Genomic DNA, 13,310 nt, shown 5'->3' with positions numbered 1-13,310 from the left:
TGAGAAAGCTGGGCTAAGGCCGGACCAACACTAGTGTAAATAACCATCCCACTTTGACATGATCTGAACGCAGTTTTGCTTTACCAGATTCTATTATAACCTAATCTTAATGTCAGGAGAGTTGAGCTTCTCCATCCTTACTCTTAGACAAAGGGAAAAGTAAACTGCACTTTTCCCTTACTACCTGTGGGGAGCAATCTCCTTTTGCCTTTCATAACCCTCTGATGAAGTCCAACCATTTTTCCGTGGTCTGAATGTAGCTTTGACCCTAGCCTTCCTCCATGACTAGCAAATTAAAACAACTACACCTGTGCTCATTCCATATTTCTGAACACAGACGGAGCAAATCTTACTCCTGCAGTCTCGTCCGTTTTTACCTGCATTTATTTTCTCTCTTAAATTTGTCTGCACACATACAGCACAGACTGACATACCCCTGAGAGAAACGGCAACTCCTTTACACCTAACCAGTTACCTACTTGCATAACTGCTAGGTTTTCAATAGAGGCCTTGGCGTTATATACTTTAAGTAGTATCTGAGTGGTATTCCATTCAGGGAAAATTACATTTCTTAATGATGATCTTCACTGCACTAAAAGGGATAATTAACCTTCTCCTGATATACTGTATATTGCTCTACTGTTTTTCTGAGCTTCCAACCAAAGCTCATAGTGTTAATGGTTGCTTTATCATATCACAATGTGTGCTGAGGCTTATACAGACAGATGTATTTATTCTAAAGTCATGTTAAACCACTTTGATTTCACTAACTGTCCACTCCATTGCTTTTAGTGACAAAATATTTACATATTTCCAGTATTTTAAACTTAATTTTAGGGAAAAGCAATTACAGTTTGGAAGCATATGCAAAAGTAAATATGCAAAACAAATCCTATTTAAAACTTCTTGTTCTGAAGCCACTGCCACTGTATGTTTGGGGTCACTATCCTGCTGGGACATGAAACTGGTCCCCAGTCTAAGAACGTTTGCTGACTGAAGCAGGTTCTCCTCATGGATTTGCCTGTATTTGACTGCACTCTTTGTTCCCTCTATCCTGACAAGTGTCCCAGTCCCATACTTCTGAAAAGCGTACCCATAAGATGATGCTGCCACAACAATGCTTCTTGTTCGGGATAGTGTTACAAGGATGATAAACTGTGCTCTGTTTGTGCCAGGCATAGAGCTTTGCATTCAGTCCAACAAGTTTAATTTTTGTTTCCTGAGCCCAGAGAACCTTTTGCCATGTGACTTCTTGCAGACTCCAGATGTGCCATTAGCTTCCATCTAGTCACTCACCCATAGGATAAACTGTGTAGTGTTGCAGAGATTCTAGTCCTTTGGACAGGTTTTCCCATTTCACTCATGGAATTATGTAGTTCTGTAAGAGTATTTATTGGGTTATTTGTCTCTTCTCTGACCAAGATCCTTCTTAACCCGTTGATTAGTTTGGGAGGATGGTTTGTGGTGGTTTGAATACTTTCCACTTCCTAATGATGGAGTTTGCTGCACTCCTGGGAAATTTCAACACCGTAAATGCGTTTTTCTACTCCTCCCCAGATCTATGCCTTCTCACAATTCTGTCCCAGAGTGGTCAGACAGCTCATTGATTTTCATGGTAGAGCTTCTGCTCTGACAAGCACTGCCAACTGAAGGACCTAACAGACAATTGTATTTATTCTGAAATCATGTAAACAAAACAAAGTGACCACAGATGGACTCTATTCAAATTTATAAGTGATTTTGTAAGGAAATGAGTTGCTCCTGGGCTCACTTTCGAGTGTCACAGCAAAGCTGGAAAATACTTTTGAAATCAAGTCATTTCAGTGTGTTCTTTTAAACTAAATGGTAAAAACTTTTTGTTCTACTTTGACAGTATAGAGTACTGTGTGTAGCTCAGCCACAAAACAGTCCATATAAATATGTTTCCATTCCATTTGAGCTTGTAACATACTGTAATTGTGAAAAAATCAAAGGTGGGTAAATATTTTCTGTATGTCATAAAATTCTTTTTTATTGCTTTCCCACAGTGTCTAGAACTGTTATTTTTTTTGCCTGCAGCACTCCTCTAATTATATCACCCCACTATAACCAGTTACCCCATAATTTTTATCCTGTTTCCTGTCCAAAAACTAATTTTTTATCCAAATACACACATTACCTTAAAACCCTGCCTGCTGTGAGAGTTAATCATAAAAGACTGACTTTATCGAAAGCCTCCAAAAGACGCGTCAATATTGCAGCTGCATGCTCACAGAGTTACTTTAAGCAGACCTTTTCTAAATCCAAGTTATCTCTTAAAATCATACTGCCATATAAAGATCCTCTACATGAGTTCTATTATTGCTTCCATAACCTTGCATATAACAGGACCTATTTTTCTATAATTGCTTGGTTGCTACATTAGTAATTTTCTCACCAGTGGGAAAGATGTTGTCTATTCCTTCGGTGGTAAACACTTGAGTTAAATATTCCTTTAATATATAAGTCATTTCTCTGTCATCATCTAAAAAAAGGTTTCCATTTTTATCTTTGAGACACCTTATTTTGTCCTTCACTGTTCCTTTGTCATTGTAATACTTCAAAAAACTGTTCTATGCTGGTTTTATTGTTTCCATTACAATATTCATTACTACGCATTTCTTTGACTTTCTAATATCCTTTATAACATGTGTTTGCAGTTTATTATATAAATTAGACTTAACTGATTCTTGTTATTTATTTGTGAAGTCATGGGATGAATCTATTTTGTGTCTCAAACAGTCATCCATTTTGTGCCGATTCAATATGTCTTATTCCATTCTACATCTCGTAGCCTGTCTCCTTCCTTCATAGTCTGATCAAATCATATTCCAGAACTTTGTTTTGGGTTCTACCTCTGCAGTTTAAAATGCATGTCATATTATAATCGCACTTCCGTGTAGGTTGTTCTGTCTCATTTTGTCTCACTACACACTGTTTGAAAAGACTAAATACCAGCGTTCCCTCTGGTAGGTGCTCTTGCAAACTGAGTAAGTTGTTAGCCATGTTTACAATTTCAATTTTAGCTGCTGATGTTTTTTGCAATCTATGCGAGAAAGGTTAACAAAAAACATTCTTGATTTATCCATAAATCCCTGATTTCATCACAAGAGACTGCATTCTAAATCTGATCTTTGGCAATACTCCTAGCACTATGTCCTATAAACTTTTTTTATGAGGTTGACCATATAGATTCTGAGATCATCAGTTTATCTACATTAAGTTCATGTGACGAAGTGCTTTCTTTGATTGTACATTTCTCTCTCCCTCTTTTTTATCTTTCTTGTTTCTTTAGAATGCTGATTTCCTCTTAATAATGTGTTCGGCATCACAGCTCTGTTAGTTGTGTCTCAGTCATTCAATTTACAATATAATATAATAATGATGTGCTTCCTTCTGCTTCGTGTATTTTGTTTCAAAAACTCCAAGCATTTAGGTATGAACATTTAATTACCTGGTCCTTTGACATTTCTCAGTCTCGTGTTATATTGACAGATTAATGTTTGTAGTTGTTTGCTTTTACATAGTGCAGGCAGGATACTTACACCATGCAAAATCTGATCAGGTCCTGCTGTTTAGTTTGTGTTGAAGGTCTCTGAATTTATTTCGAATTGACAGCGTCAACATTTGGCCCAACATGAAGAACAACAGTGGGCTCTTAATCTGTCCTGGATTTCTGTGTATAACATCCACAGCAGAAAACTGCTTATAACTCCCATGGTAACTGTATCTCTCCTGCTCCCAGCAGACAACATTTCCCTTTCCCTTTGGTACTGAAACAGAGGAGGAACACTTGGACATACTCAAGGGATTCTTAGGTCTCATCCAAGAGGCTGGTTTCAAAGTTAACTCAAGCAAAGTGCATTATTTTCAAGACTCTGTGACTTACCTGGGAGTTACATCCTTTCCACAAGGAAACCCACCTTGGATGAGTTTGTAGGGTAGGAAAGAACACAGAAATTTGCTGCAATTAATTCTAAATGGCACCTCCCAGAACCACACTCAGTAGTCTAACATCTTTGAAACTGCATTTTTTTCTTGCATGCAAGAATTAGACTCAGACATTCACATCAATATTCAACGGCATTGACAGGAAAAAACATGCTAGTCATGGTCTTACAAAACTAACCTCACAGGCAAGTATGGTTCTGGCAAAAGTCCAGTGGTTAACATTCAATCATCTCCTTATCCTGTGGTATGTGCTCCAGCATATTTGCCATCTGACATTTTTTATTTCTTTTGATGATGATGAGAAAATATCTCAATACCACTAGTGGCCTAGTATTAAAGATGACAATCAAGCATGGTATAAGAAATGTCTTGTCTGCTTTCAGGCTCACAGAGAAATATAAAATACAACTGCCAACACCTCTGGAAGGCCCCTGAACACTCATTCAAAATGATTTAATTGGACCCTTGGCTAAAACAACCCAGGGTCATCAGTGTCCTGGTTACAACTGACAACTTTTACAAAAGTTGGTTAACGTTTTTTCTCTGCAGATGGGCTAATGTTGCCGATGCAGCAAAAATACAGTCAGCATTCTGGAAAGAAGGGGACACCCCCAAGAACAGGAAAGCCAATTAAAAAAATAACTGATATTCATCACATTAATAGGACTATAAACTTCATAAGCAGCATAGTGTGAAGCCCTGTGTATTAGACAGAAACATGACATTAAACATTCCACTCAATTCTTCAGAATAGTGAAACCGCACCCTGCAAACTTTGCTGAACGTCATGGAAAAAAATGGTTTGAATAGTGCCTTTGCATTTAGTGGTTGTACAATGCACACCACATTCCACTACCAGCCTAATGTGATGCCTTATAGTATGGTGACATGAGACAATGTATTCTGCCTAGTAAGAAAGTATATGTTCTCTTAAAAACAAATATTGTAACTTGACAGCACAATTGCTTACTCTGTCTTGACCAAATGCAAGGCCTTTGTAGTTTGTGGTTCTTTGCTGGTTTATGCACCAGCTCCACAAAACCCTGTATTGGAAAAATCAGTTAGGAAATGGATGGATGGGTGGACACTGTCACCTGACTAGTCTGACAAAGATGATTGGAAGCTTCCTTGAGGCTCCTGGGATCAGAAGCTCATCCTTACTCATACATCCCTCAGCAGGCTGAGAGAATGCTGGTACAGTAGCCTGAGTGAACTCATGGGGAAAAAATGAAGGATCTGGGACTTGCGACTTGTACTGTGACTTTGTGTTGTTTTGAGGCCATTAAGCAGCTTAGTTTCCAGGCTTGGTGTTAGGGAAGGATTTCAGTTTAGTTAAGACCTCCAAAGTGAGTAAGGCTTCTGTTTTGTCTTGTATATATTTCTTCTACTACTGAAAAGCTCCTCCAAGACTCTACCACCCAGTGTGGAGGACAGCGTAACTATAACTCGTGTGGTCTTAGGTGTAGTGCATACAAGTGTGTAAGTCCATATTAGTGGGCATACATACTTGCAACGTGAGTGAGATTTTCTTTGAGAGACAAAAGCTTCAACACAAGTAGCTGAAATACTGGCAGTGGATTGGAAGAGGGATGCCAAGATACCACTCTGGCTAGAGATGGAAGGCAGAAAGCGTCTTCTACCGGGAAATGTTACAGAGCTCCCAGGAAAACAATTTCCAGAAGGAGGTCATTTGCAGAAGATAAGCAGGCCCCGTGAAAGCGTACTGAACCTTCTTTTTGCTGCCTTTTTTAACAACAAGAAGTAAAAAATGGGAGTCGTTAAATTGAGCCATGACAGAGTTCAATGGTTCAATGGTGATATTGCAGGGCCTGTGATAACCTGAAGGGCACAAGCCTGGTTCTGGAAGTTTCCAAGGTTGCAAGACAAGATATTGTGCCCAGCCCAAAGGCAATCAAAAAAGTGGATACAGCTTCCAGCGTAGAGTTTGAGGGGGTGTGGGTGGTGAGGAGCCACTTCACTGTCTAGGAATAATAAGGAATTGCTACTCCCATGAGAGGGAGGAAAGTAGGAGATAATCAAGTGGTGGATTTTGGTCCCCCTACTATACCCAGAAGGCTGTAAGGATGACCTACGAGACCTCATTGTCTGACCAATCTCACAAAGGCAATTGGTCAGCTGAGGGAATAAAACCAGGAAGTGAAGCTGCATCAGTGTGCGGCCTATGCAGCCCAACTGTGAGGAAAAGGAAGGCAGTGCAAGGATGAAGCTGACATCTCAGTGCTTTCCGAGAAATAGAAAAAGGATTCGGGCTATGACTTTATGTTTTGACACATTAAAAACAAGCATCATGGTTGTTCAACTCTATGGTAGTTAGGGAATCAAAGGTGTTCTGTTTAGTTAAAAGCTCTGAAGTGAACAGCATTTTTGTTTCCCATTTTGTCTTCTATATATTTCCTAAAAATAAAATAAAAATAAGTCATGTTACCTTTACTTTCCGACTTATTGCTGCCTTTTAACAACAAAAAGACGGGAGTAGTTAAACTGAGGCCAAACTGTTTGAAAGATCCCACCGAGCCCTGCAAATTGGTGTCACAATACAGAAATAAAATTGGAAACTGCAGTATTTGATACTCTAATTTTAAGGGTCGATAGCATCAGAGAACACAGACTACAGTGTTACATTTCTGATATTTTCCAACCTGTACAGCTCTCCCTGTTTTAACTAGGTCATATGGTTTTCATGTGTGACAAAAATATATAATTTATTCAATAAAGGCAGATAACTTTACTTCTCCACTTCTCATTCCATTGTAACAATCAGCCTGATTCTGATGAAAGTTTCTCCACTACTATTAATATCAATTCAATCAGCTCAGCAACTGATGGCTAGCAGCTGGTTTAGCTTGATCTTGACTATCTACTTATAGTCTTCTTATCTTTGCATTCCCACTTCAAATATGGCCTTCGACAGGAGCAAAGATCATTTAGTTAGCAGACATGAACGAGAATTCAAAATCCTGTTCTTATCCAACAAATAAATATGGACTCTTAAGATCCCATCCAGGGATAAATGCTACTATAACAGAAAACAACAAATAAATAGGTTAAAAGGTGGAAATCAACCTTATGAATAAGGAAATAATATTGTGTAGAATAGTTTCAGTTAGCAACACAAAATACAACACACATATAATGCAAAAAAAAATCCTTATCCTCAAATGAAACATCTGAGGACATAGCTTTGTAGCTATGCTACAGATAATGGCACAACTTGCTGTATTTTTAAAAAATAAAAATGACAAGAGGATTTCTTTCTCTAAATTCAGTCCTATTTAATTTAACATTACTGTGATAAAGCAATAAGCCATTTTAAATTCCCCCTTAACAGATTTTAAGTGATTACAATATTAACAATGCTGTAAGAATCCATCAATGTAATCATGCATATTGATAAAACCTGCTATGATTAATCCTCCTTATAGCAATTAATTTACTGTTGTGATGACATAAACCGGCCAGATTGTAATTGATGAGCAGAAAGAAGAAAGCTGATTTTGCCAGAGCCTTGCGTAACTTGCCATTTCTTCATTAGGCTGCTTTAAAAAGGGGATTCAAGTGGAATTTTTAATGTGTTCCTTTAATGTCAAAATGATCAAAGGAAGACTGAGCTATTTTAATTTAAAAAAGAGGTAGGGCTGCATGCACAAAACACATCTCCACCTTCAGAAATCCCTGCTAAAATCTTGAGTGATGCTATCCACCCATTTGAGATAACCTCTTCCTCCAATACAAGGTCCTGGAACGAAGGGTAGGAACCTAACCTGGTGAACGCTGGGCCAGGCAGGACATATGCTGGTCTATGCACACGCACTGGCATGCATACAAGGGATAATTCAGAGACACCAATTAATCTGCACAGCATGTCTCTGGATTGCTGAAGGAAGCTCCCAATGGAAATCCACACGACCACGCTGAGGAACATGCAAACTCCACACAGAGGGTGTCCTAGGCCAGAATCAGACCCAGGACTCAAGAGCTCTGAGGCGGCTGTGGTAACGTCCAATTCGTGTGCCATCCTTGAGCAACACGAGTGTTGTCCATAACTAAAATTAGGCTGACTGTGTTTCAAACAAGGAAATTGTGGCAATCTGGATTACTACTGTACAACACAAGATGTAGTAAATCATACAGTCAAATCACAACCCTCCTACTCTTTGAAATAGAAGTGACATACAGTCAATATATCATGGCTACGGTTAAACACTGCAGTGAATGAGTATCCCAGTTATTTAGCAAAGAGAGCACTTTGCTACTGCATAACTCACACTCGGGGAGACCCCGTTTGGAATCAAACAATTTTAAGGTAACTGGAGCACAAGTATTAGAGCAATATATGCCCTTAAAATTAACCAACCAATCAGATCTGATGGTGTTCTCAGTAGTAGTGGAAGGGATAAAGGATAACTAGCCTTTAACTTGGATATTCTAGCAAGCTCTTAAATCTTAAAGAAGCAGCTCCTACTGATTGGAAAACTGGAAACTGCAAAGATCAATCAGTTATATGTGTGTGTGTAAAGTTATGGTAAAGATACTAAGACTGGAATTAAATTACCTATATAATATCATACGTAGTCAACTCTAATTTATAAAGTAACCCTAAAATACTCGTAACAAACGGTGACAAACCCACTACCAACATGTTAAAACTCCCAATCTACACAATATAAAAAGCTTATAGCTTCTTTGTCTATATTCTCAAAAAACCTTGGTAATTAAAGTCTTTCAAATATTTTAAGGTGTTTTGTATCCTAAAACGTACAATAACTACTTTTAAATCAATACAAACACATGTACCCAAAAACAGAGATCGCAAAAGCGAATGAAACTGCTGTATAAGATTCACCTACCGGACACATTTCCAACAGTTTTAGAGGCTGCCATGCTTGTTATCCTTCTATCACATGATCCGAACGCGGAACTAAAGCGCTCATCACATACCGATATCTTCTAAGGGCTCTAAGGTGTCGACGGGATTTGAAGTTCTTCACCGCCTATTGACGCAGATTAGAAAACTGACTACAATTCCCACAAGACATCACTGCCCTCTTGCTGTGATAATGCCCTGTAGTTTTGCCTGAGCTCCTGCAATCAGAACAATGCGCAGAGCAGGGCAGAGAGTCTGTAGAGAAGAGTGATATTGCACGCAGTCTTTTTTAATGTTGTGGTGCTGCTTTCGCATTTTTTTTCCAATGCACAGACTGTAACAAAAATGTGGATACCTACAGAACACGAAAAATACGGAGTTGGTAAGCTTGTGTTCTCCTGAAATTATTTTTTTAATTTTTGTTTTTGTATTATGCTCTTATGATTGAGTTTTAAAAAAGTGACAGCAGATTTGATGTATATAGCCCTTTTAAACAGAATCGTAGATACGCTGATGTGGTCCAGGTACGGTTTAAGTTTTTTGTTTGCAGTAAGACAATATATGCTATCTGTGCGCACGTTATGTTTAACATATACGTTGTATATGTATGTAAATATGACGTTTTGATACAGAAGATGAATAGGATATGTGCTATACTTCGCTGTTTGTCATCAAGCTACTGTACCTTCTATAGTAGAGTGCTTTGTTATGAACCCAGTTGTTAACATGTATCTTCACGTTAAAGCTTGTCAACATAAAAAAGTACCGTAAGTCAAAACAATGTATAGTTACGTATGAGTGAAAGCAATCCTTTAGATTGCAATAAAACATTTGTCTCATGAATAATTAAATGACAACGTTTTCCTACGTTCACCACTGTTAAGACGTTCTTTCTAATTTTTTTTACGATTTTTAACTGATTACGTCAAACGTATTGATGCAGAAATTTGTGATAATGAAATGTCAGATCATCAGGAGTATCGGGAATACTGGGTATAGCTAACGTTTATCACAATTTGTGTAAACGTATTAAAATAATTTAACGGAAAATTAAAATTGTACGCTTGGCAGTCCAATTCAAATGTTTTTTTTTAATTTAGTCAAAGAGGTGTTGTCATTAACAGATTTGCGAAGCTCGCTGGTAGTGAATTTCTCAACTGAACTGGAAGGAAAACAAGCGAACGCTAGTTCAACGAAAACCAGAGTCGTTTGCAGAAACAAAAAGCTTATTTTGTGCAGCTAATGTCCTCACGCCTAAGGAATAATAAAGGCTTAAATCGACGACTTAACTCAGAAAAACAAAATCAGTGGCTCACTTGTTCTTCGAAAATCCCAACTAGTGTATACAGATCTTTTCTTGAAAGCTCTGTTTGTTTACTGTACAACAGCACCGTGTCCGGCAGCTTATTTAAATCACTTTATTTTCTTTGAGGTTTTAACCTCAGTGATGTTTTGTTTTCTCAGGGGGTCTGAATCTGTAGCATTTCTCACGTTAATAGCACTAGTACGGTCACAGATGGGCTTCTGAATATCGATCAGTTTCTTCCTTTACAGAACGTCAATGTTTGGCACTGTGTGGCTGACCTCATCTGTGGTGAAAATACTACACACTTCTGTCGCACCTAAAACATTTCAATCAGCATGCTTAAATAACTCAACATATGCGTTTTGCACCCATTGCTCAGTCAATAATGGTTTTTCATGTGATAGGGCAACGTTTATAATGACTTGCTTAAGTGTATATCAACAACACTAGGCTCCAAAGCAATAAATCTATTCAGTTCTTTTTACCATCAGTTCAGAATAAGTATTATCAATATGTAAGACAATATATATTGTTCAACACGGTATTTGATAAATTCTTGTGTCATCCAAAAACATTCCTATAACCCTTGTTTCATTAAGATATGGTAATTAATCTGAACCTGTCTGTAAAACTTGAATTATGTTAAATCTTTTCATACTGCTTGTTTAAAGCACTTATTGATAAAATCGTTTATTGCCATAGTTTATTATGTAAATAAGTCACTGTTTTGTAGTTTAAAAAAATCATTTTCTTCTTTACAATAAATGTATGTGAGCCACACATAGGCCTAAATACACTTGAGGACCAAGATGTGTTGTACTCATTTTTATTTTTGGGTACGGGTTTTGGGTTTACTGATGACTGCTTCTGAAGGTTAATGGTGCTGCTAGGTTCAGTTAATTGTGCCAAAGCTTTTTGAATGCAGCATGGAAGTTATATGGTACATTCAAAGAAGGGACTGGCTTCAGTGTGACATCCATTTATCGTAAAGACCACTCACAACAGCCAGTTTAATTTCAAATAAATTGTACAATTCCAGTTCTCAGAAAGTGAAGGTGATTTGTACACTGTGAAACAAATGATAATGAACGTGGTAACGTGGTTTTAACTGGGCCAACTCATGTATCATTTCCAGCTATTATTAGCTGCTTTAAAATAGGGCTCCAGCATGCTCTATTTTGAAGTGCTTTTTTGTGGCTATATTTTGAAAAACCTTAACCCTAAATAGTATGCATTTTCAGTGAAACTTTGCTTTTAGACAATGTAAAGAATATAAAAATTTCTCATGTTTCTCATGTTTGTAACCTTTCAGCTCTTCTGGTACCTAGAGACCTGATTCCAAAATTTTTACTGGAGCAAGATGAGTGAACTTTTTGAATCTTTTGTTCAACAGCAGTTTGAGGTTACAACAGCAGTATCCCACCTGTGATTTGAACCCACAAGCTTTCCAAACTCCAAAGCCTTGACCACTGTTTCTTTCCATTTTCTTTATTTCTGTCGTTCCCATTCGGTTGTGCCTCTTCCTACAGTGATTTGGCAGCTACTGGAAAGCGCTTCTGTGTTTTCAGCCATCAGATTGTTTATTTTTTCCTCCTTGGTTTGTTTGAGGTCTGTGGACACATTTGTTCATAGTTACATCTTCTAGGATTGTTTATACATATCCTGTTGTTCTTCACATTTTCATCCTTAGTATTATTCCTCCTCCAAACAGAACGTGAAAATAACACAAGAAAAGTTTGTTGCTGAATTGTTTTCAGCATGAAACAAAGAAACATGTTCTAATTTGTTTTGTCCAATACTGTCCCTGCAGTTGTGTAAATGTTTAGCTCATTGGGTTTAATGACTATCTTCCCAGACCCTGTAAAGGCACAAATGGGTTTGTTAAGTGCATTGCAGCTCTTCAGCCTCCCTTCTAAGTAAGCCTAATAAGCCTCACTTAATTAAGATGGTCTTAAAGTGGCTAGGCACTGGAATATCTAGGGTTGGGACTGGTACAGTTGTCTGTTGCAAGCCCAGGTTACTGGGTTGAAGAGAAAGGAAGCCTTGCCCAGTGCAGAGTGTGCCACTTGGGATAAGGGAGGAAATGGTGTACTTGTCAGCATTTTGGTACTTCCTGGAAGGAATCGCACAGACAAAGAGCATTAACACTTCAGCAGAGGTCAAGTGTATTGGACACTCATCCTTGCATTTATTTTGAGTTCTTGCTTAATAGGTTTACACTTAGGAGCTCTACCATGCAACATAGTGGGCACAGTTGGATAATTGACCTTTTATTGCTTGACATGTCCAATTAGTAGAATTGAGAAGAAACTCGGTCTAACCAGAATCACTGTTGTCTAGTGGAAGCATTTTTTTTAGTATAGTTTAGTATAGTATAGTTTAGTATTTTACCTTGAGGGATGATATAATTATTTTGTGCTTTGTTTACTTCAATAAAGGTTTGATGTTTCTTCCTTTTTAGTTGCTGTGTCACTTGTAAGGCAATATTTAATAAAATGTAGATGACATTCATTGTCTAGGCACTAAGCATAACTAAGCATTCTGAAACTCAGGCAATATTAATCAATCCTGAATGTTGACCAGTACTTCATGTTAAACCTATAGTATAACCCAAAACATGAATACATTAGACATAAAAGGTAGGAATTTTACACATTTGTGCACATACTGTATATGGTTGGTAAATAACAGTGTTTTGTTTTAAACCTTGTACATATGGAATATTTAGTACTCTACACTGTATGTTTTACTTTTGTGCTGGAAACTTTTTTTTACTGATATCACTGAAAGTGGTTATGGGCAAAGGCATTGACTGAATTGATAGGCTAATAATAGTTCTGCTTTATAGAAGCCACTTTAATTTTTTAAGCCAGTGGAGCTTTAAAGTTGCAGTATTGAGAATACTGGGTACTGCATGCAATTTAGGCCTATTGAACTACTTGTGTGGGAGCTTGCGTCTGTGCAGTGTGGTAACAATATAGTGACAGTTTGTCACTTTTTCGTCCTTGGTTTTAAAGTCCTGTCTCCGCATTCATTTTCAGTAACATAGCAGAAGTGGGTGTAATGATGTAATGCTGTGATGGCAGCCTTAATATGCTACTCTGGACATTTTAACTTAAAATTACAATCTTCATTTCATAAGGAAGAAGT

At 37.7% G+C, this 13,310-nt stretch overlaps 2 protein-coding genes across 4 annotated transcripts in view; one reads left to right on the top strand and one right to left on the bottom strand.

The window, feature by feature from the left end:
* The window catches only part of znf277 (zinc finger protein 277), a 45,767-nt gene extending 36,857 nt beyond the window's left edge, over nucleotides 1-8,910 (bottom strand). The window contains exon 1 of one of the 2 annotated variants that reach the window (XM_069192407.1): nucleotides 8,838-8,910. In XM_069192407.1, coding sequence (XP_069048508.1) covers nucleotides 8,838-8,871 — 34 coding nt within the window. In that variant the 5' untranslated portion in view covers nucleotides 8,872-8,910. The remainder of the gene's footprint in view (nucleotides 1-8,837) is intronic. The other variant, XM_069192408.1, reaches the window with a different exon arrangement.
* A 145-nt stretch (nucleotides 8,911-9,055) lies between these two features.
* LOC102684801 (dedicator of cytokinesis protein 4) overlaps nucleotides 9,056-13,310 on the top strand; it is a 156,400-nt gene continuing 152,145 nt past the window's right edge. For both annotated transcript variants that reach the window (XM_015352639.2, XM_006633448.3), the window contains exon 1: nucleotides 9,056-9,236. In XM_015352639.2, coding sequence (XP_015208125.2) covers nucleotides 9,200-9,236 — 37 coding nt within the window. In that variant the 5' untranslated portion in view covers nucleotides 9,056-9,199. The remainder of the gene's footprint in view (nucleotides 9,237-13,310) is intronic.

The sequence above is a fragment of the Lepisosteus oculatus genome, chromosome 7, assembly GCF_040954835.1.
Source record: "Lepisosteus oculatus isolate fLepOcu1 chromosome 7, fLepOcu1.hap2, whole genome shotgun sequence".
Classification (NCBI taxonomy): domain Eukaryota; kingdom Metazoa; phylum Chordata; class Actinopteri; order Semionotiformes; family Lepisosteidae; genus Lepisosteus; species Lepisosteus oculatus.
This window is presented reverse-complemented; position numbering and strand designations above follow the sequence as displayed.